A 21,621-nucleotide genomic window follows, 5' to 3' on the forward strand; every position below is an offset into this window, starting at 1 on the left:
CGCACTATTATATCTTGTTGTTGTGTTGAGTTATTCACGTTCAAAGATATATAGTTGCATTTGGTGATTCGCTCGGTGGGGTGATCCGCTCGGTGGTGGACCACGTTATCCCAAAACGGTTAGGCCTCCGCAAAGGTACTGAATCTATACGTGCGCACCTGCGTACGCATCCGCGTCGTCAACACCACGCCTTCATGATTCTGCGCATCTTCAAAGGCGCAGCTCTATCTGTGCTATGGTGGTACACATCGCTACGGTTCACCGAGCAAATGCCCAACATCGTCACCGCACACTGGAAACGCGACAGCAAACAATGGGCGACACTCGAAGCTCTGTCTCTTTCGTTGCAGATGTCTTTCCTTGTCTCGGTCGTTATAAGCATCTGGAACTACGGGGAACGACGAAGCGATGGCAAGAGGCTGTTTGAAGTCCAACACAAGAAGCTTTTGAAGTACTCTGGACTGCCTCTGCTTCTTGCCCTGCTACTGTCAGTGCCGTGGTCGACATTGCATCCGAAGGGCAACGAGCAAATAACCAAGCAAGGCTCTGCTGCGACTGTGCTGTTCTTGGCAGCAATTGCGCTACTAGGGCCTCGACGTAAGAAGGACAAGAAGACCGTGTATGGCTTGCAGCACGGAAGACTGCATCTTGATGCGCACGTACCCATGTGGATGAACATGGGCTATTGGAAGGTGATTGTGATCTTGTCAATCATGAGGCAGATGACTGACAACTCTATAGGCCAGTGAAGCCGATCCTCCCAGACCCAAGAGCCTAGCTGAAGCGTGCCGAGATCTGCTGAACCTCGTGCTTGCCGAAGCTGGCTTCTCTAAAGAGGAGATATCTCATCGCTCAAGATGTCTTGTTGACGTAGGCTTTGGTTGCGGTGAGCAGACTATCCATCTTATGAGCGGGAAGCCAATACGGCCTTGCGACAAGCTATGGTGGGACGGCGAGGACCACCAAGTATATTTTGATCACTACATCGGCATTACACAGGACAAGGCGCAGCACCAGTACGCCGAAATGCGCGTTGGAGAGCTGAAGAAGGAGAAAGTCAAGGTTTTTTGCGCGGATGCTTCCAAGCCATGGCTCTGGGATGAAAATCTGTGCAGAGCCTCCCACGCCGCTCAGAACGTGACGCAGGAGGCATGGCTTCTTGCATTGGACACCGCATACCACTTCTCACCGTCACGCTGGGTTCTGTTCCATCATATGTCGCGATACTACGCGGCCTCCATCATGGCTTTTGACCTCTGTCTATCTCCGACTGCTACAACGTCTCAGAAAATCGTTCTCCGGGTCCTCACAACGCTGATGGGTGCGCCTTGGGCGAACTTCGACACGCCTGAGGCTTACCGGCAGAAGCTTACCGGGCTCGGGTATCCTGCAGATGCAATCAAGATCGTCGACATCTCAGAGCACGTGTTTGCACCTTTGGCAGAGTACATGGAAGAGCAAGATTGCAGGCTGAAGATACTCGGGCTTGGTCTCGGAAGCTTTCAAGCCGCGAAGTGGTTGTTCAGGTGGTGGGGTAGGGCAGGCTTAGTGAGAGGAGTTGTGGTCGTTGCGAAGCATGAAGAACAACTTCGCAGTTCATCACTGAAAACGTGATTTCGGACCACGAACTGCCATGGTGACCAAATCATACGTGGATCGATGCATTGATCATGATCAATGAGCGCCGTCCTCGCAGGCTCCTAGCACGGCTGGATCTGCGCTTTCATGCTCAACGTTGACTGGACGCTCGTTCTCACCGTATCTTTCGTTCGTTTGCATCACGCGTCCGATCATTTGAACAGATACTGCGCATATATAGTGCTGATGCTCGCAACTTGTGGGTGATATTGTGGCTGCCTGCAGTAACAAACGCGCAGCTGCACCTTCCTTCTACCATCACTCCCGACCTTTCGACCTCAGTTGTTTCACCACACTGTTATACCCTCTGTTCGCTATACCGTGCTCCTCCTCAACCTTTACGACCACCATACCACCTTACTCGGATGCAACGGTAATTGCGACCGTTCGTATCAGCCATCACAATGAGCCAGTCAACAGAGTCGAAGCTGCCATACAAATCAATGGAAGCATTCTTTTCGCATGGTGTGAATGGTATGCTACTGAACGCTGCGCTTGACTGTTCGATCTGTCGAGAGCCGCTTGCCATCACCCTCGAACAAGGAGGCTGCGCCGCACAGTCCCTTCCCTCTTCAGCCGTGCTAAGTATGGTTCACACCTCAGTCAATTTCGAAGAGAGCAATGATCTGGAGTCATCCAGCAACGAACCCACGACAGCAGCATTCACTGACAACAGCGTTGGACCAGAACAGGCGGTCCGCATCTCGCCGTGCAACCACACTTTCGGTCGCACCTGCATCGAGGTGTGGTTCACAACCTCCAAGTCCAACCGCTGCCCCGAGTGCAACCAAGAGCTCTTTCCACAACGACACATAGAGCTCTTCTTGCGCTTCCCGACCCGCGCAATGCGCCTTGAATTCGCCGACTACATCGAGCAATTCTGCGGCGACTCGGAAACTGCGGGTCAGATTAGAGTGGCTTTGATGAGCGATTGGACAAGATCATTGATTCGTGAGCTCGCAATGGAACTGTGGCGGCAGCAGGGATACGACGTCGAATACCGGTACGTCGGCGACGCAGAAGCTGGAGAAGAGGAAGAAGAAATTGAGGTCGAGGACATGAACGAGGATGAAGAAGAGGAGACTAATGAGATGGAAACTGATGAGTCTGACAGCGACGACAGCAAAGAGGCTGAATGCGGCGTGGTAGAACAGGCTTGATGCCTTGTTAATCTGTTGCATGTTGTTTACTTTCTGTTTTGGTATCATTGGTCACTTCGGGGCGGTAATTTGGGTTACTATGTGTGTTGATACCCTGTACTGTTACTTGACTTTAATGTATCAATGCGAAATTGCTGCAGCCATGGTACAATTGGCGAGACATGCGGGGCTTCCATACATGAGAATGACCTCAGTGTCATTATGCGGCCTATTGGAGGGGGCGCAAATTGTTCGACCTCTCTTTACTGCGTTGCGACTCATATCATCATTCCATGTACAAATGTCAGCGAGCTGACGTCCTAGTGCAGATTTGTTCGGGCGTTGATGATAATATAATATGATTCAACTCATGAAGACCTTACACCCGCTTGAGGACCTTCTTTGTGACTGTCAATATTGCTAAGATGATGAACAGAGCAGAGAGCGTAGCCACTCCACTAGCGTGGAGGATAGAAGGTCGGTAGACCTCAATACTCTGGCCAACACCTTTACCTTGCTTGCTACCACCCACGGCCTCAAGCAAGTAACCTGCGATTGACACATCCATCAGATAGCCTGCAGACTATCCAATGACTGACATGCTCATTGCAACTGTCGCTCGTCCAGGTCCGGAGATGCCGTTAGCGACCCCATTGACTATCGCAAATATCACGAGAGGAGCGAGCGTGCGCAAGACGTGCCAAATCCCCAGCATGATGATGGCGTTGACAACCATCACCATCACAAACATGTTCAGCGGCCTGACCTTGTTGGAAAGTGGCCCAGCGCAGAAGCGTCCAATAGCGTTGCAGGCGTTGAAAGCTGCGACCAAACCTGCACCAATTGCAGAGCTCAGTCCAATGGACTGTGTGAACAGTGGCAAGTACTATAGTAGGACGTACAAGGTAAAGACCCAAATGGTGCTGACGACAAAGGTTGCAACAAAGGTAATCGAGCGGAACATGTTGGTGTCGAAGAAAGGTGCAGGCTTGAGCGGGACTCGATGCTTGAGTAAGTAGGCAGCCGGCATGCCAATCTTAAGATCTTGAGGGTCAGCAAGGCAGTTCGTGTACCTGGAATCCATCAAATATGCTCAAAAGACCTGAACAAAGAGCCTTCTATCCATAGTAGGAGTCAAGACTGTACTTGACTAGACTGCGCCCTTTCGTGGAAGGGCTCTCCGAGGTCGCATTGCCCTGTGTCGGCGGCATTCGAGGCTGATCTGGTTGTTATCCCTCTTGAGACTTCACTTCTACAATATCCCGCTTCGAGTCTAGATGTTTCAGGCGAATTTGCAGACCCCCTTGTTCAACATGAGGGAAGTTGGGAACTCGCGCTGACGTCACCCCCTTGGTTGCACCGAAGCTGGCGCGGCGCACTAGGTACGATCTCGCTGTCACAAACACTGAAGCTGGCTGCACACGCGCACGTTATGAAGCTTCTAACGCGCAGCAACAGGACGATTTTTTTGGCGGCGGGAGTCGTCACACCGACCGCTGCGTGTTAAAGTGCCCGAAGCTCACCGCTGATCAACACCATGACTGACACGAGCTTCGCCTTGAAACACCCCCTTGACCGCGCATACTATGGTATGATCCCAGCACATCGTACACACACATAAGAAATGTCTCAAATACTTAAGGAGCGTCTAACCTGTGCAGAGAGCGCTTAGCACAGCACAAGTAGAAGCGCCCAGCCAGCCTAAATCCAGGAACACGGCTCACGCTACGATGGCCACCAGAGAGACCGTACAGCTTGGCGAGGAGCACGCCCCGCATCAAGCATCTATCGATGCTATCGATTCCGTCCTGGAAACGGTGAAGGGGGAGCTGGTGAAGCTCCGTCGCGATCATGACAGTAAGCCAACCCAAGTCTTCACGTTGCCCATCTGACAAACAGCAGGACACGAACCAGAGTATTTCCACGCCGTCAAACACGTTGCCGACTCCGACTTGACCTCATTCACTGCCCGCGACCTCGAGTCTGTCTGCGTCGCGATCTCGGCCTACGGCCTACACCTTTTCGGAAAGATTAGAGTTCCAACAGTCGATAACGGATACATACATGTACGCGTATTTGGCTCGCCAAAGGATGGTACAGATGGCAGCAGCGCGGACGAGCGCGAGTACAGCCTACATAGCATACACACCGAGGAGACTATCAGGGAGAATGGCGACAGAGTGTACAGGGCGATATTCGGACGCGGGGATGCGCTGGAGTGGTTCGATACGTAGAACAGGCTTGAACAAGCCTTGCGCTGGGCGATATCTAAGCATAAAAACGTTGCCAGTCATTATGAGCACCTTCCTAGAACAGATGTGCTGACGGGCTCTAGTAGCGACAGTGACCCACTGAGCTCTGGAGACCACTGAACTAGCTCGTGTTCTGCACGTCAGACTTGCAACCACTTTCGAGTTTTCTCAAACCCGTCCGACAGATGCCGAGGCGATTGCTTCACTCTTCGCGCTTTCATGGTTGTCGCCTTTCACGCGTTTGCAGTTTGGCAAAATCGAGCCACATCAGCTGGTGACCACAATGTTACCCCGCATCACAGTGCAGTTGGTAAAGGTAAGCTCAAATTTCGTCCTGGCGCGCAGTCAAGTGATAGGTGAAGTTGTTGCCGTTGCGCAATGGACCATACCTATGGATACAGATGCAAATTTGGCAAACGAAGAGTCCGAAGAAGATCGTGAAGAGCGGCAGCTGTTTGGAAATGAGGCTTACATGAAAAAGCTACCGGGGAGCGGCAACAAAGACCTTATCATGGCGTTCACTCTGGGCCTACGGCCAAGCCACCTGCTATAAGCGTTATTAGCGACCATAGATCAAACTGGCGATGGCGTGAGTGTAACAGTAGCCATTCACTCGGTGTTATCATTGCTATTGTCTTTGTATCTTTTGACATAGTCGCCTTGCCTGCTTGTCATCTTGACCGATTGGACGAATAGGGGACCAAGGTGATAGATTCTGCGATTTCGCTGGAGAGGGGAGTGCTCTCTCAAAGACAACCGTGCCTATCCCTAACTTTAACAGACTATATAGGTGAGAGCTGAATGATTAGGAACATCGTAGCTGACAAGGTGTGGGTATGTGTCATTTGCTGATTGGATCTCTACTTTCTGCATAGTTATTTAGATGGAGGCAAGAGAGACGAAAACAGTCGCTTCGGGTAAGACCCATCTGGCGTGTCTTGAATTGTCTCGTCAATTAGCCAACTGAAGTTATGATAGGTCGCCCTGTTCTTGCTTCAACGCCATTTTGACCATGAAGTGCTGTTTCATCCACAGATATTGAGCTAGCTTTCGCAGCACTTCCCCGCTTCTTCAAAGCTGATGCTTTTGTCGCTTCTTGCTGTGTAGAAAGTCAAGGATGCAATGAATGTGTTTTACTACAAATACAAGTAATGCTGTTAGTAAGTTAATTAGTAGTCTTCGTCTATAAGAGTCCAGTATTAGAATTCATTCGCTTGGACTGCCTGCCGAAATGGTTGGTTGGTTGGTTGATTCCTACACAGTTTCAGCCGCGAAGTCCGCAGCTAACGTGTTCTATCAGTAAGCTGGCCACATCAGTATCCTGGCCACCCCACTAAAACGCGCTCAACGCGTCTTATCCTATTAGCCATGATACCACACTAACAACCTGTACAGCCTTCTTAAGAAGGTAGATTAAACCTTGCTATTGTATCTTTTTAGAATAGACCTTCTCAGTCCCTCCGTGCCCTTGCAAGGGCTTACAATGTCCTACAATTAACTCTTCAGACGCGCCTTTAAGGTATCCTCCCTAAACACAAGGCAACGCATGTTAACTAAAAGCTTAGCCCTGTTGAAGAGGAGTCCCTTATTCAGTAGATCTTAGACCTTGACCATCGCAGGTTTCCACCCTAGATCATTGACGTACGACGTATGGCAGACGCGCTACTCGCTGGCCGCGGCCAAGATCCTCCTCCCCCACCTATCGGCAAGTGCTGGGTGTCACGCTTCATCAACCGCCAGCCAGAGCTTCAGACAAAATGGAATAGGAAATTCCACTCTCAGAGGGCACGCTGTGAAGATCCTGTCAGGATTAGCGCGTGGTTCAGGCTGGTAGAGGAGACACGCGTCACATATGGAATACCTGATGAGGACGTCTACAACTTTGATGAGAATAGGTTCATGATGGGGGTGGCTTTAATATTAAAGGTAGTCACCAGCTCTGACACAGTTAGTCGCGCTACAGTCGTTCAGCCAGGCAATCGCGAGTGGGTGACGACAATTGAGTGTATCAACGCGTTAGGTTGGTCTATCCCACCCTTCCTTATACTAGTAGGGAAGCTCCACTAGGCCAGCTGGTATCAAGATCTCCCACTTAACTGGACTGTTGCTGTTAGTAACAACGGCTGGACAACAGATGAGCTAGGCCTTGACTGGGTAAAGCACTTTACCAGGCACACACAGACTCTCTCATCAGGTGCTCGTCGGCTACTCATTCTTGACGGTCACAGCAGCCACGCTACACCTGAGTTTAATCAGTACTGTGCAGACAACCTGATTATCACTCTCTGTATGCCTCCTCACACGTCACACCTCCTCCAGCCACTTGACGTTGGCTGCTATTCTCCTCTTAAGATGTTGTATGGACATGAGGTGTCTGAGCTTGCCCGCCAAAGTATCTTCCATGTGGACAAGCATGACTTCCTATGGATATACTTAAGGATCAGGCAGACTGCCCTATCAGAGAGCAACATTAAGGCTGGGTTTCAAGCAACAGGGCTTATCCCATTCAGTCCAGAGCGTGTCCTGACATGCCTTACTGTAGTCAGAACACCATCTCCACCGGGGACAGCTACTGGTATAGAAGCAGCCTGGACAGCTGAGACACCACATACCATTGATCAATTGCAGAAGCAGGCCCGCCTTGTACAAGATCTCCTTAGGCGTCAATCACAGAGTCCAACTAGTCAAGCTATCTCTCAGCTTGTTAAGGGTTGTCAGCTTGCTATGCAATCAGCAACAATCCTAGCTCAAGAGAATACAAAGCTACGTGCCTCAAATCAACGCCAGCAACATAAGCGTCAAAATCGTAGACAGTATATATCACGTGGGGGAGCTCTACAGGTTGAGGAAGCTCAGTTACTAGTCTCACAGGCTAATAATGTGGTTGAAGAGGACGCTCAGGTTGACGCTGCCCCACGACGTCAGCGAGCACCACCAACGTGTAGCAGATGCCACGTGCAAGGTCACAATAGGACTCAATGTAGAGCTATCTAATCTATCTTGCTTCAAAACCTCACTTAATTTGACCATGTGGTTGTAGAGCAGTTGCACGGCAAGTAAAGCGCGTTTTAGTGGGGTGGCCAGGATACTGATGTGGCCAGCTTACTGATAGAACACGTTATGCCCGGTTGACAAGCGTGGCAGACAGCCGACACGGTGCAGACCTTGATCCGCACCGCCCCACTTCACTCTCAAAAGAGCCATCTGTCCCCAGAGGCCTGCTGCGTCTGGCTTCTATCTACGACTATGTACATTTCATCTCTAGAAGTGACGTATTTGTCTGTATTTGTGTTCCTTGAATTGTCTTCCTGTGTGTGCGCCGTACTCGAAGCCTCATATGTGTAGCGTTGTTTCAAGGCTCGTAGAGGCACGGTTGCCTCATGCTTTGCGACCGCAATACCTTCAGTCTCCCCCTAGCGTTCAGCTATCGTATGTGCTAGCTTTCCCTCGTGCCCCAGGGCCTGCATTGTGTTCTCCGAACTCCAATATTCTTCAGTGTTGTGATGCCGTCCACTAGGTTCCTATGCGGCTGTATTTTGTGGTGTGACCTGCCACCAGGCGCTGCGGCAGCAGCATTTCGTCGTAACGCAGCCCCACAAGAGCGATGCTCCGCTCGTGCGTGCCGTCGAGCCTACTAAGCATGAGAGCTCCCGGGTGAATCTCCTCAGACCTTGTCGGGCGTGTCGAAGGTGCACCACTCCTTCGACACTAGGTAGGGCGACAGTGGACGAGGCTGTCTGATGATCTGTAGTTATGTTGTAGCACCAATAGTAGCATGCTGGGTGTCTGTGAGGTAATTCGTGCGAGAGGTAATGCTGTTCAGCGCGAGGGCTCGTCGATGCGGGACGTTGCAGGCATTGTCCAATAGCGATGGGCTAACCAGGAAGCCCATCAGTAACTATTGTGTATGTTGTAACCGTTGTGCTCAAAGGGGTGTCTGGCTCCGTCGTCGCGTCTTGCGTTGCTGTGTCGTAGCTAGATGTTTAGCAAGATGCATAAGCTATTAATGAACCCACTGCTAGTCAAAGCAAGGCCGTTGCATAACTATCATGCTGAATTGTTATATTGTACAGTAACCAGAACCTATTTCTAAAAGACTCTAAGAGGGGATAGACTTTATAGTTCAAGTCTGCTATCCTGAGAGTTTGTATGCTTATAGCTCGTTGTTGCGTTTGTTGTATTAGGGAGTGTCTGCGGCGTCCCGCCACGCAGGGTGTCCCGTTACGCAGGGACGGACATTACCACACTTCACTTGTGTTTATACGTCGGTACTTCACTGTCACCCGCGAGTTTCTCTACCCGCTCACTGACTTCCCCAGATACATTCTTCCCTTTCTCCACCACCTTCAACAGCCTTCAGCCACCTCATATAGTTCATTCCGCGCGAGACGGTAGCCGATCAGTCGTCAGCGCGCCCGACACAGGCTGGCGCTGCTTCTACTTCTTCCGCCCAATGGCGTGCCAATCGGTCCCAGTGTTCTGACGTGTATCTAACTTCTCTAGCGACCGGTCTGGAGCAAATCCTACTTCACAGTCGTCACAGACGGTCGCTACAGCCGCCACCTCCTCCAAGTCCTCGATGCCAGTCGCCACCACTCCGGACTCTGCCACCGAAGGGTCGAAGTGTCCCCTTTGCAGCGCGGTGGCTCTTAGAGCACGTACCCAGCAACATCTTATCATTTTATGGTTGCACCTCATGACGTCCATGATCGTCAAGCTGATGGGGATCCGTTCGGTCCTGTACCTGGTCCCGCAGGATCAAACCTGGTACTCCTTTTCCATAGCTCTGATCCATCTACTTCTCGGCGGGTACGACAGCTTAGTGAGTGTGCGTGGGCTTGGATCACCCATTGTCGCAGCCACAATTTACTCACTTGTATGCTCGGCACTGAACGATTGGTTGTCCTTATATAGCGCCGGTATTCTGCTCTGCCTCATCTTCGGTGGATACAGCGAGCTTCCGGGTACTTCCAGCGTCTACCGTCCCATCTGCCTTACCGAATCAGTCGATCTATCAAAGGACAAGCAATCCAACGACGTCACACTTGTCCAGTCACCACTGCCAGAGTACGAAGACGTTGACGATGTTCTCAGGGGCATGTCAGGGCTACCGGTACTTTACAAAGTCTCTCAAATAGAAGCTGTACTGCACTCTCCGGACAGGCTTTTCGATAGGTTCGATGTGTCTACCCAGTGGGCTCCAGTAAAGCCTGAAGACATTTGCGATGTTTTCAAGAGAAGGTCTTCGATCTTCGACGTCTACGATGAATAACATTCAGACGCCACGTTGCGCAGTATGACTCGGTTCTTTGGCGGCTTCGATATTCTCATCGAGCTTCGAGACGCGAATTTGAAGTTGGAGCGTGCGATGAAGTAGCAAACATCCGCTATTAGGAAGGAGTGGATCTCTGAATTCAACGAAGGTCCTCTGCACAACGCACGATATCCGAAGTGGCAAGCTGGTCTTTAAGGCGTCATGTTTCTTCCGGATGGGGAGTTGCCTGACTCACTAGACTCCAACGACAGCGCTGACGGCTGGTCTGACGACCGATCCCTTGTCGGTGACACAGCTGATGTCGAATGGCTACATTTCCTCCTTCAGAAACGTCTACCTCCAGGGACTTTACAGATTCTAGAAGGAGAAGCTCGTTATCAGATCGTTGCCACTCGTTCGGAGCGGACTGGCTTGAACGTCATGGTCCAGCACCTCGAGACATTATAGCATGGGTTCTGTGGCGGCCACACTTCAATCGAGGACGTGTTAAATAGCCGAAAGGTACGCGTACAGGAGCAGTCTGGTCTGCAGCCATGTCTTACGGGACAACAAATAGTTGCGATCAACGAAGGCTGTGCCGATTACAACTTCGGCAAGAATGACTCCGAAGTGCGTGATCTGCTACTCTGTCTTCCTGGCGGTCCTGAGTACCAGAAGGTGCACGGTACCAATTCGGTAGTCGACTGGGTAGCAAGCATTGATCAGCGCAAGCTGTCCAACCCCCACAAGTACTACGCCTGCGCTTGCGGGTGTAAGGCCATGGACGCGGTGCTGGAGTACCGAGATGAGCAGGAGCATAACTACCCTACTAGGAGGACCTGCGTCTCCTTATTCGAACTCAATTTCCTTGGTCTGGACGCGCTTGATGATGAGTATGAACGCAAGGACAACGAAGACGAGTATGCAGCTAGTCACTGCCGCACTACACCACCGCGTTGCCGAGGGATCGAGCAAGTCTGCGATGTGCATGCTGTCCCAACCAATAACCTCTGGATACTTCTCGGTGACTCTGTGAAGGATCTCAAGCGGTAGTTTGAGCCCACACAAGACAACACGCTGCCTGCGCCTGGGACGTACCATCTCACCTCCTTCTCGGCGGACTTTTGCCTCTCACAGCGCTTGCTGCAGATCGAGTACAGGATACTCTCCTCGCACTGCGTTCACGATCACCTGAATCCTCCTGCCATGGAGTACTGCATCGAATGCTTCCCCGGTGGTCATCACTCCGACTGTGCTGAATGCGAGTCTCATCCTTTACTCCAGAAGCCGAAGGGGCATGACTTCACGCTTGTGGAGCATCTGGAGGTCGAGAGTATGAAGCTGCAGATTGACGAGAAGCTGATGGGCAATGTTCATACTGCACGGCATAATATCGACTGTTTTGCGCAGTGGGAAGTCGATACCGCCAGCCGTTCCATGAGACACCGCCGGTAGCCGTCCGCCGGTCAGCCTTCGAGACTACTGATCAAGCTACTTTGGGAAGATAGTGTCATATTTTTTGCTTCATTCAGACTCGTGTTTTCACATCGCGATGTACCAACACTGCTTTCTTGTTGACGCTCTTCGACCATCGCGAAGCTCCTGAGATCAGGCGTAAAAGGATGGACGATAGCCCAGTTATTTGGCGTATACACAATTTTTGGCACTTCATGGCTGATAGGACAGCGTTATAGAGAGATGCACGTGTTGGGTATCTCTAGGGACTCGCAAGGGCAGGCGCAAGGATACTACTTTATGACGATGGACATTCATGAACACAAATATGGGTCGCGTCTCGTGCCTTACTCATCCTCCGGACAGTCGGACAACACCATCCCCTGCACTCACTCCTTGCTCGTGCCCATCCTGCTCCTCGGCATCATCAAGATCGCATTGAATGCCTGCAGCTTGGCCTGAAAATAAACTGTCCCAGCCACAAGATCACTACGTTTGGTTCAGCCCATGCCCAGTTTCGTCTTGATTTGTGTTTCCTCGAAGTAAATGGGTGCGTGCTGGGAATCACGATTCGCAGACTGCGGAATGGAGGTCGCGAAGATGGTAGTTTGGAGGTATGCAAGCTCATGTGGAGGAAAATTTCAATACATTCAACACACACAGAACGTACCAGAATATGTTTGAGAGACACGTCTATGTAATGCATTGAGGTATAGTCGAAGAAGAGTACCAATCATGGTTGCGTCTACTTTCCCTTACCAAATATCTTCTCGAGCTCTGAGCATACAGCATCGGTGACCTCCTTAGTATTTGAGCTACCACCGAGATCCTTTGTGACGATGCCACGTTCGGTGACGTTCTCGACGGCTTTCATCATCTTGTTTGCAGCATCCTCCTCGCCCAGCCATGTCAGCATCTCTGAGGCTGTCCAGAATGTGGCTACTGGGTTGGCAACGCCTTTGCCAGTGATATCGAACGCTGAGCCGTGAATGGGCTCGAACATGGAGGGGTTCTTGCGGGTAGGGTCCAGGTTGCTGGTAGGTGCAATGCCGATAGAACCAGCCAGGGCAGCTGCAAGGTCGGAGAGAATGTCGGCGTGCTGTCCGAGTCAGTTGTTTGATCAGTGTGACCAGTCATTGGGTTGACTTACAAGGTTGGTAGCGACGATGGTGTCGAGCGACTTGGGATCTAGCACCATGCGGCATGTCATGGCATCGACGAGCATCTTGTCCCACTTGACATCTAGAAAGTCTTTCGATACCTCCAAGGCGACCTCATCCCACATGACCATTCCATTCCTCTGTGCATTCGACTTGGTAACGACTGTCAAGAACTTCCTCTCCCTCTTCTGTGCCAGCTCAAAAGCGAATCGAATCAATCGCTCGACCGCGTGTCTTGTGAAGATGGAGACTTCTGTGGCTATCTCCCATGGCTGACCCCTGTGCGAACGACCTCCCTGACCAGCATACTCGCCCTCTGAGTTTTCGCGCACGATAACCCAATCGAGGTCACCATGCGAGGCGTTCCTGAGAGGCGACTGTGTACCACGGAAAATTCTGGTCGGGCGAACATTGGCGTACTGTTGGAATGGCTGGCAAATTGCCAGTCGCAGACCCCATAAGGAGATGTGATCAGGGACATCTGGTGCGCCGACAGCACCAAAGAGGATGGCGTCATGCTTCTTCAACTCGTCGAGACCGTCGTCTGGGATGTACTTTCCAGTTTTCTTGTAGGTCTCTGAGCTCCAGTCGTAATCCTTGAACTCAAGCTCGAATGAGCCGTCCAGTGCTGTGAGCTTCTTCAGGACTTGGACTGCGGCATTGACGACTTCGGGTCCGATGCCATCGGCGCCCATAGTCGCGATGGAGTGCTTCCTCTGGTTGGCGATTGGAGACATTGTGGCGGATGTGTGTCAACGGAGTAATTGATAACGATCTTGAAGAGTACGGAAGCGGTCAGAAAGCGGCTATCTTGTACTCATGAAGGTATTCTTAATGTGCAGGCTCTTAGACATCGCCTCCCGTCGCTGATCGGCTACTGAGGCGTTGCGGGGAGCGGCCGGGAAAAGAAAGACCGCCTCAAATGCGCAGAAGCGCGTCGCACATTCTTTCCCCGAGCGCCCAACCTCGCGCAACTGGAGCATCCACACGTTTTTGGCCTCGTCGAATCGTCATCGTGAGTTGTACGGAGCTGATCAGAAGAATTGTAAAGGGCAATGCGAAGGGAGAAGGGATTGTGTAGCGTCCAGACATGCAGGAGCGGCCAATCCGTGTGGCAGGAAATTTCGAACACATCGACAAACCATCTCCTTGCACGATACGTGTCACACAACTTGCATGGTAAGTAAAAATTGGCAAGACACGTTGGGTTCTGCTAACAGCCAAGGCGCTCAATCCCATCGCATGCGACAATTGTCGGTCAAAGAAATGCAGATGTGACCGGCGCGTGTACGATTTATCTAGGGTGCTCGAGCCACAAGTCGCTGATGTGCTGCAGACCTTCATGCTCACAATGTCGCGCTTCCTCGTTTATATGCCGTTATCAAGAGGGCGGGAGGCGAGGGCTTCCAATTGCCTACATCAATAGTCTTGAACGACGCCTACGAGAGACTGAGTCTGCCCTCTATGCAACCCTGCTTGCGCACAATGAGCAAGACATCAAAGCCAGTAATTTTGGCCTTTTAAAACCACCACGAGAGCTCTCAAAGACCGAGAGGCAAGATGACTGGAAGCGACTTCCACTTCAGACGCCTGAGCAGCTCGCCACCTGGTTCCATGAGAAGCAGCAGCAAGCAGTGCCTCCTAACTCAGAGCTGCCACAAATACCCTTCCCAGGTGTTCGGTCACTTCAAACAGTTGACTCAAATTCGGCAGGCAATCCGCGAATAGCTCTGCCGCTACCGCACACGCCTGCTTCTGACAACGTTCACTCGTCTGTGTACCTCGAGTCTGCCTCATCGACCCTGTCGAAGACCGTCACTGAGCAGCTCCATGGCATCGAACCACCTCAGGCACCGAACACATCAGCATTGCCCTTCAAATCAACCAGCTGGCATAATTACTTCTGAACAATGATCATGACGTCACAACTTATCAGCTACGATTCATGCGTTTAAACTCTGCAAGTGCACAGCATCAGCTGCGGACATACTTTTCAATCCAAAGTTTGATGAGCGAGAGACATGCTCTGGTACGGAGCCTTCGGCTGTGCCGCGTTGGGTAACGCGCTTCGCGAGATCGGGGCTTAGGTAAAGTTAATTCTCAGCAGGGTTGAACACGCGAACCCGCACCTCCGCGATGTCCGACTTTCTTCATACATCACCATGGAACATGGAGACGCACAAAATAGCCCAGGTCCATCCTTGGACGGCGAGAGACCTTCTAAAAAGCAACGCGTATCAATGCACCCACCTCGGGAGGTAGGCTTAATGCGCAGTGTTCCTAGAGACAGATTATCAAGCTTTGTTGGTAGCGCCAGTGGCATCTACTTCATTCGTTCCGTCTACGGCGCAATTCGTGGCACTCATCCTTCAGCATCGACACGAATATTAGAGACACCCGAAAGCGATCACGTCCCAGGCGAAGATGACCATCTCCCTTCATCAACCCCAAACGCCCTCGGTCGAATCTGGAGGGATGAAGAGACTATATCGAGGCCTCTGTCTAGTGTCACGTTTCAAGAGCTTGTCGAATGGAGCGGAAGCTACTTCGCCAATTGGCATCCAATCTACCCTTACCTACATGCTCCAAGCGTACTTGAGTACCTCGAAACAGTCCCCCAATTGAACGAGCAAGCCGAGGAAGGCACCTCTAACTCTCGAATGACTATCTTGCGATCCATCATGTCTATATCACTCGCAGACCGTCGGCAATCGCAAGCGCTTGATGCGGCACAATATCCCGCTGAGCTTGTCTTCCAGTCTTACGATGATGCGGTAGACTGTCTACAACATGCTTTAACACGCGCCACTACCCTGCTGTCTTTGCAGGCGGCGATCAGCGTTCAACTCTTCCTGGTGTCCATGCTTCGTCTCAACGCTGCCAGTCGTCTTGGTGGCGTGGTGATTCGAATGGCCCTCCAGCTTGGTCTCCATCGATGTTCAGCTCGATTTCCATCTTTCTCGTTGGGCGAGAAGGAGCACCGCCAACGCATCTTCTGGTCTCTCTACGAAATCGATCGCTTCGTTTGTCAGTCCATGGGTCTGCCGCTGAGCCTTCATGACGATGACGTTGATGTTTGCTACCCGACTGCTGAGCGCCATCCTGGCATTCAGCATCCCGTGGGTGAGTGATTTGATACATACACCTTAACAATTCTGATGCAGTGACAGACGAAAGACTACGATTGATCAGTCTTGTCGCGCGACAGTACACCATACGTGGCCAGATCATAGAGCTGCGGAACAAATCGCTTCATTATGTCGAAAAGGACCCTGACAAGGCGACCGCTATAACAGCCAGACTTGCTCAGTGGTGGAATGATGTGGAAGACTTCCACGATACGGACGACGATCAGAGTGCCTCGGCTTATCATCGTACAATTCTGACAGTACTGAGGCATGAGTCCATCATCTCTCTCCACCGTCCAACGCTCGCCGCGTCTCGCCATGGTCACGCATACGATGCAGCTTTGCAGCAATGTATAGGTTCAGCAAGAGCCATCATTACGACTTTGCACAGGGCAATCCGGCCAGGTAACGGAAGCGATGCAGGAACAGATACTCTGGCCCTTCTCTGGCCCTCTTGCACCTGGGCTATCTGGATTAGTACTTTCATCTTATTCCATGCCGCCAGCAGTCATCATATATCTGACGGCATTGTATCACGGTAATTAGAGTGGACAAAGATTCTGTGCACGCAATTGACAGTCATTGCAGGCTCGCCGACAAAGCCTTGGACGTTCTACACCACCTGTCTCGACGAGGCAGCATATGGCCAGAAGCTAGTGCCACTGCAGTACGTGAGTTGCGCGATCGCATAACAAGGCGTCCCAAGAGAGACTCAGAAGCGAACAACCCGTCAAGTGAGGTAGATATACGGACAAAACAAGCGCTCGATGAACCCTCCATGCCACGACACTACATAAGCTCTAGTGGAATCATCCCAGAAGCCACTGAATCTGCTGCCGAGCCTGGCCATACGACTATCAGTACAGGGCTACCGCAAGGTATCCGTATGACGAACTCATATTCTACCCCGTCGGCCGTGGACGAAACTATCGGTCCTGGCGGTAACTTGGGTCAAGCCACCAACGTATCACCAATGTCAGACAATCTACAGGCCCTCAACGTTGCCCCAGCCATGTATTACCAGAATATCAACAACCCGGTGTTTGACTTTGGCAATCTGGAATGGAGCGACTTTCTCCAGGCTAGCGAGAACCTTGATCCAAGCATCCCACTACCTCCAGGAGACGGTATGGACCCATACATTGGCTTTGACATTCCGTTCTGGCTTGGGCAAGATCAGTATCAGGATATTTTACATGATCGCAGCTGAGCAGGAAGTCATAATGGCAGTGTTCATCAGGAACATTACATGCGTTCACAGCCTTGTACAGGAAAACTCAAATCCTACCAGGCGGTGCTGCATTTCTTCGCACGGGCAGTACCGACAAAGTCTGATGGAGACTCTGCTCAGATACTCTCCAACTAATCTTCTGTGAAAGTTTGACACGCAGCTTCTTGGTTTCATCTCGTGCTTTGTTCCACGTCGAAGGCGCAAGTTTATCCCAGGTCTCCTGTGGCAACCCATAGATGAGTGTCGTCATAGCCGACGCCTTGCACATCCCGCTCCCGTTGGTATCGTTTTATGTCTTCATAATCATTGCGACGAGGAAGACCGGACTTAGCACGAGAAGCGTGATAGGGAACGTGAGCTACGCCTACTGTACGCGGTTATAGACCTCTTCGCTGCATGCCTACGCGATTCCAGATCTAATATAGAGCTCTTCACGGGAAGAGGCACTAATGTAAGAGAGAGGTCTGTTCAATGTGTGGGGTTCATTGCTACTCGACAACTGAAAACATTTCAATCCTTCACATCCATCCCGGAGGTAGTTGGTTCCTCTGCAGCGGCAGCACTGGCGACCTGTTCAACAAACTCTGTCCCGACACTCGCCATCCCATCTTCGGCGACAACTTGAATCGCAACTTCCTCGTCGGCAGACTGTTATCATTCTAGTGTGCCGAGGAGTTGAGTTGAGTCTGTGCCTCCCTTGGCAACCCATAGATGTGTGTCGGCATCACGGAAGTCTTCCAAATACCCGTCGCCCCATTGGAAGTCTTCGTAGTCGTTGCAATTGAAAAGATTAGGCTGAGGACCAGGAGAACGAGAGGCAAAATGAGCCACTCCCATTGCATGTGGATATAGACCTCGTGCGCATAGGCAGAAATAATGACGATTTCGTTGGTCAAGCCGACTGAACGATACACGTCTGTCATTGCTGTGGCGAGTCGTTTCATATGCCTTGTTATGTTGTTTGGAGCGAGCCAGGGAGGGAAGTCGAGTGGGCGGTTGTAAGCTGGACCCTGGCGCCGTGTCTGATAGCGAAGTATCGGTTCTGTCTCGTTTGGCTTCACAGTTTAAAACGCGGGAAATGTATCATCGAACGGCATCATGTGAGCGTAGACCGTGTCGTTGGCTATCCCAGAGCTTGTAATTCTGCCATTTGGGGAATCTTTCACATTAACAGTAACGTTCTCGGTGTAGGTAATGTCGGTGGCGTTCTGGTATTCAGACAGGGTTTCGAAGGTCACCATGAGGCTATCTGCTGTCGTGGTATTGATGTGTGTGGCCAGAATTTCCACGTGATAAGCTCCTTCGTCGTAGGTAGATCTGATGGTCCGAACACACCATGCTAAGATACACTCATGAGCAACTGGAGGCTCCTTCCTGTACACAGACTCAACTGTGCCGTCTCCGGAAGACAAAATGATCACATCGGTAATGGGGTTGCGATGTTGTGGAAAGTTGATCGTCCCGTTGCCGAACAATGGTTCGCGTTCATAAATAGAAAGCCTAGGCATGGTCGTCATGATATAGCTTCAGTGGGCGCGGAAACATTGTTGTCGAAGGCGAAGAAGCTCGATCCTAAACTCGCTACCAGGTGGATCCGAGTCCTAATCCAAACGTCCGTCAGTGCAGCCGTACGTCAGCATGTCAGAGATGTATATACACTCGCTGCACACAGCCAGAGTCTCGTATACGGGCCATGTGCAATTGTTCGTCGGGCATGACTGCGAGGAGATCTGATTAAAGTCTCGATTCTGGAGCGAATGCTGAGTAGCGGAAAGATGTGCTTACTAACGGGATGTCAGGTCTTATCTCACTGCTAAATCGTATGGGCGGAGTACCATTACCGTATGCATATTTCCTTGCGAGAGGCCCAGTATCTATATTCTCCACTGCGAGTAGGAACCCTTCGCTGGTGATTTGGCCGAAGTCTGCCATATACTGAACCGTTCGTGGAACCTCGCCATGAGCATCGCAGAGTGATGACTCGTTGCAGGAAGGTATCGATGGCGAGCAGCAGAACAATGAGGAGCGCCCTTAAAGCTGCCAAAAACCGCTCTCGTGTTCTGAACAGCAAGATTGCAGCACCCTAGGGCCTTGAGTCGCTTTGTAAAAGATCTCGAAATCCCACACAGCTTTACATGTGCCGTTAAACCAATTTCATTTGAGCTGCCCCAATGCTTCTTTCTAAGGAACAATCAGAGTTGCTGATGCGAATTAGCCAAGCATGTTAGCGAACGCGAGTAGCTTGTCCAGGTCCTCAAGCCGCTGGTTGTTGATGTGGACATAAATCCCGATGATGGCCCCGAGACAGGTGGCACTGATTACGCAGCACCCAATCTCAAATATCCACCTCTCTCATATGTTTTCCGAGGCATTGTATTCGGCGAGCTTGCGCTCGATGCGTTGGATAAAGACTAATATGACTTGGCTGTCGAAGCGTTCTCGTCTGAATGTACTGAATTATGTATGACTAGACAGTGGGTGATAGACATTTTCTGTTGCGTTTCAGAACGAGGTTGTAAAATTTTGGTTGGTTCTGAACAGCAAAGGCTGTGAAACATAAGTTTACCGGTAGTGGGGCCTCTGTCGGACACAAGTAACAATAGAATAACCCCGGTCGGATAACGTGTTCCTCTGTAGCAGGGACATCATCAGTCTGCATTAAGCTTTCACTTGAAACCAATCCTTCGGCTTGCAGTCTTGTCTAAAAGGCTTGTGGAGTACAGCGCTACGTTATCGTTGAAGTTGTTAGTGTTAGCGCTGCGGCGCAGCAACTGGGCGGCTACGGTACGGTACCGATACGCGATCGACTGCACGTTGAACCTTGGCCAGTCCTTCGCTGCGGTGGCCAATGAAGTCCAAGGTCCTCAAAATCCAAACTCAACCTCATTCTCTTCGTTCCTCCATATGCTGATGATCGTGGCAATTAAATGCCTGAGGCTGAGCACAAGCAGTGCCAGTGGAAATGTAAGCCACTCCCAGCACACTAGCACAAATTGCTCTTTCTTGTACGCCAGCCCGGGTACCATGGTTGTACTCTCTAGATTCGAGCGCATGGCATTCATCACAACTGTGGCCATTCTAGATATATGAGTAATGATGTTTTTCGGCGATAACCACGCATTGAATTCGAGTGTGCGAATTCTTGGGTCGTCAATGTAATTTTTATAACGCAGCACTGGAACTGCTGAAACGTTGTCGACTATGTAGTAAGGGGGAAAGAAATCGTCGAATATTGCCATTGCTGCGGCCAGGAGTCTTGTTCTGCACAACAGCAATCTCTTCTACGTGGTGACTGCCTCAAGCATAACTTGACCTGATCGACTTGAAGTACCAAGAAAGAGCGCATTAGTGTACAACAGGCTCTGCCGTGGAACACACGCTCTGAGAACTGTTGGACACGGATACGAATACAGCGTCGAGCAATGTTTTGCGAAAGTTTTTGAAGTGGATCGTGTCAACCCATAGATTCTTCTTCGTGTATAGTTCTGTCAGCGACAGGGTACGTACCAGCAATACCCCTCCCGGCGCCGAGCCTGACTTGGTGTCGTACTTCGCGATGTAGTCTGACATGAGTGTAGGCGCGTCGCTTGTAGCGTTGGGGAAGTTACCACAGACTTACCCAGTGAGGACATCATTCGTTGGGCCAGTTGAATGGGCACTCTAATCGATGATCGTGTTCAGACAAGCATACGTCAACAGATCAGATGTATCCAATTGAATGCACTGCCCACACACAGCGAGCTTATCGTACTCTGGCCAAGTGCAGTTACTTGCTGGACACGAATGGGGAACATCAGGTCTTGTCGCATTATCAGACTGCCTCAGCGTGTACCGTTGCCGTAAAGGAGCCTTTGCACAGTTGTCATTGTGTTGGTGTCGTACTGTAATTCCTCCCAGCCCAGAAAAAAGTCAGGCATATGTGCAGGTATGCAACGGACGACAGAGGCTATCGTACCGTTGACAGGCTCTAGCACCCATTGGTCAGGTTAGTCTGTCACCTGCTTGAAAAAGGTATCGGTTGTGAGCAGAAGGAGTGTCATGATTGCGCCGAACGCGGCAAGCGAGCAACCCTTCGTGCGGAACAGGAGGAGAAAGGATCCATATGCGCCTGGTGACGCCTTGTCGGATATCTCAAAGTTGAAGTTTCTTTCCATTCGCTTCCGCGGTACTATGTCCTATTCAGCTGTCTAATACCCCTAGGAGGCTAAGTACGGAGCAACTGAGATTACACAGTAGTAGTTCGCAATCCCAGTGTCAAAAGGCTCTGTGACGTCGGGTTGCCAGCCCAGTGCTGCAGCTTGGAGTCTGGAGAGTTGGCGAGGATTATGAGTCAAACCTGTCAAGGACATTCGTTACGCGCTAAG

At 51.0% G+C, this 21,621-nt stretch overlaps 11 protein-coding genes across 11 annotated transcripts; 8 read left to right on the forward strand and 3 right to left on the reverse strand.

The window, feature by feature from the left end:
• Nucleotides 1-180: 180 nt before the first annotated feature.
• Nucleotides 181-716, reverse strand: M421DRAFT_354131 (uncharacterized protein). The gene has a single exon (XM_033589597.1). The coding sequence runs from the start codon at nucleotides 677-679 to the stop codon at nucleotides 389-391; it is 291 nt and encodes a 96-aa protein (XP_033442810.1). The 5' UTR covers nucleotides 680-716; the 3' UTR covers nucleotides 181-388.
• M421DRAFT_77820 (uncharacterized protein) lies at nucleotides 666-1,614 on the forward strand (the record flags this gene model as incomplete). Its single annotated transcript, XM_033597359.1, has 2 exons — nucleotides 666-706; nucleotides 765-1,614. The coding sequence occupies 2 exons, from the start codon at nucleotides 666-668 to the stop codon at nucleotides 1,612-1,614; spliced, it is 891 nt and encodes a 296-aa protein (XP_033442811.1).
• A 428-nt stretch (nucleotides 1,615-2,042) lies between these two features.
• M421DRAFT_104981 (uncharacterized protein) lies at nucleotides 2,043-2,798 on the forward strand (the record flags this gene model as incomplete). The annotated part of the gene is made up of 1 exon (XM_033587084.1): nucleotides 2,043-2,798. One exon carries the CDS (start codon nucleotides 2,043-2,045, stop codon nucleotides 2,796-2,798), a length of 756 nt encoding a protein of 251 aa, XP_033442812.1.
• Nucleotides 2,799-3,133: 335 nt separating this feature from the next.
• On the reverse strand, nucleotides 3,134-3,568 carry M421DRAFT_426797 (uncharacterized protein). The gene has a single exon (XM_033594500.1). The coding sequence runs from the start codon at nucleotides 3,343-3,345 to the stop codon at nucleotides 3,157-3,159; it is 189 nt and encodes a 62-aa protein (XP_033442813.1). The 5' UTR covers nucleotides 3,346-3,568; the 3' UTR covers nucleotides 3,134-3,156.
• Nucleotides 3,569-4,235: 667 nt separating this feature from the next.
• Nucleotides 4,236-5,172, forward strand: M421DRAFT_426799 (uncharacterized protein). The gene is made up of 2 exons (XM_033594501.1): nucleotides 4,236-4,634; nucleotides 4,680-5,172. The coding sequence occupies exons 1-2, from the start codon at nucleotides 4,508-4,510 to the stop codon at nucleotides 5,009-5,011; spliced, it is 459 nt and encodes a 152-aa protein (XP_033442814.1). The 5' UTR covers nucleotides 4,236-4,507; the 3' UTR covers nucleotides 5,012-5,172.
• On the forward strand, nucleotides 5,093-5,781 carry M421DRAFT_426800 (uncharacterized protein). Its single transcript, XM_033594502.1, has 2 exons — nucleotides 5,093-5,345; nucleotides 5,511-5,781. The coding sequence occupies exons 1-2, from the start codon at nucleotides 5,249-5,251 to the stop codon at nucleotides 5,723-5,725; spliced, it is 312 nt and encodes a 103-aa protein (XP_033442815.1). The 5' UTR covers nucleotides 5,093-5,248; the 3' UTR covers nucleotides 5,726-5,781.
• A 2,329-nt stretch (nucleotides 5,782-8,110) lies between these two features.
• M421DRAFT_354169 (uncharacterized protein) lies at nucleotides 8,111-8,685 on the forward strand. The gene has a single exon (XM_033589598.1). The coding sequence runs from the start codon at nucleotides 8,367-8,369 to the stop codon at nucleotides 8,544-8,546; it is 180 nt and encodes a 59-aa protein (XP_033442816.1). The 5' UTR covers nucleotides 8,111-8,366; the 3' UTR covers nucleotides 8,547-8,685.
• A 3,798-nt stretch (nucleotides 8,686-12,483) lies between these two features.
• M421DRAFT_77822 (tartrate dehydrogenase) lies at nucleotides 12,484-13,635 on the reverse strand (the record flags this gene model as incomplete). The annotated part of the gene is made up of 2 exons (XM_033597360.1): nucleotides 12,484-12,837; nucleotides 12,889-13,635. 2 exons carry the CDS (start codon nucleotides 13,633-13,635, stop codon nucleotides 12,484-12,486), a joined length of 1,101 nt encoding a protein of 366 aa, XP_033442817.1.
• A 500-nt stretch (nucleotides 13,636-14,135) lies between these two features.
• M421DRAFT_48328 (uncharacterized protein) lies at nucleotides 14,136-14,535 on the forward strand (the record flags this gene model as incomplete). Its single annotated transcript, XM_033594745.1, has 2 exons — nucleotides 14,136-14,185; nucleotides 14,235-14,535. Coding segments are annotated over 2 exons (351 nt in total), but the record flags the coding sequence as incomplete, so codon positions are not given.
• A 398-nt stretch (nucleotides 14,536-14,933) lies between these two features.
• On the forward strand, nucleotides 14,934-16,686 carry M421DRAFT_354191 (uncharacterized protein). The gene is made up of 2 exons (XM_033589599.1): nucleotides 14,934-16,021; nucleotides 16,069-16,686. The coding sequence occupies exons 1-2, from the start codon at nucleotides 15,061-15,063 to the stop codon at nucleotides 16,566-16,568; spliced, it is 1,461 nt and encodes a 486-aa protein (XP_033442819.1). The 5' UTR covers nucleotides 14,934-15,060; the 3' UTR covers nucleotides 16,569-16,686.
• Nucleotides 16,687-18,496: 1,810 nt separating this feature from the next.
• Nucleotides 18,497-19,196, forward strand: M421DRAFT_96724 (uncharacterized protein; the record flags this gene model as incomplete). The annotated part of the gene is made up of 4 exons (XM_033598415.1): nucleotides 18,497-18,525; nucleotides 18,642-18,885; nucleotides 18,930-18,960; nucleotides 19,057-19,196. The coding sequence occupies 4 exons, from the start codon at nucleotides 18,497-18,499 to the stop codon at nucleotides 19,194-19,196; spliced, it is 444 nt and encodes a 147-aa protein (XP_033442820.1).
• Between the last annotated feature and the right edge of the window lie 2,425 nt (nucleotides 19,197-21,621).

This window comes from Didymella exigua, assembly GCF_010094145.1.
Source record: "Didymella exigua CBS 183.55 unplaced genomic scaffold M421scaffold_67, whole genome shotgun sequence".
Lineage (NCBI taxonomy): Eukaryota > Fungi > Ascomycota > Dothideomycetes > Pleosporales > Didymellaceae > Didymella > Didymella exigua.

Bases quoted from the DNA above. Each gene is read 5' to 3' on its own strand.
- M421DRAFT_354131 (XM_033589597.1), bottom strand. From the start codon at position 679: ATGTTCATCCACATGGGTACGTGCGCATCAAGATGCAGTCTTCCGTGC.
- M421DRAFT_426797 (XM_033594500.1), bottom strand. From the start codon at position 3,345: ATGGATGTGTCAATCGCAGGTTACTTGCTTGAGGCCGTGGGTGGTAGC.
- M421DRAFT_426799 (XM_033594501.1), top strand. From the start codon at position 4,508: ATGGCCACCAGAGAGACCGTACAGCTTGGCGAGGAGCACGCCCCGCAT. The intron at 4,635-4,679 runs GTAAGCCAACCC...GACAAACAGCAG, and splicing joins GCTCCGTCGCGATCATGACA to GACACGAACCAGAGTATTTC.
- M421DRAFT_426800 (XM_033594502.1), top strand. From the start codon at position 5,249: ATGGTTGTCGCCTTTCACGCGTTTGCAGTTTGGCAAAATCGAGCCACA. The intron at 5,346-5,510 runs GTAAGCTCAAAT...TACATGAAAAAG, and splicing joins TCACAGTGCAGTTGGTAAAG to CTACCGGGGAGCGGCAACAA.
- M421DRAFT_354169 (XM_033589598.1), top strand. From the start codon at position 8,367: ATGTGTAGCGTTGTTTCAAGGCTCGTAGAGGCACGGTTGCCTCATGCT.
- M421DRAFT_354191 (XM_033589599.1), top strand. From the start codon at position 15,061: ATGGAACATGGAGACGCACAAAATAGCCCAGGTCCATCCTTGGACGGC. The intron at 16,022-16,068 runs GTGAGTGATTTG...ATGCAGTGACAG, and splicing joins TGGCATTCAGCATCCCGTGG to ACGAAAGACTACGATTGATC.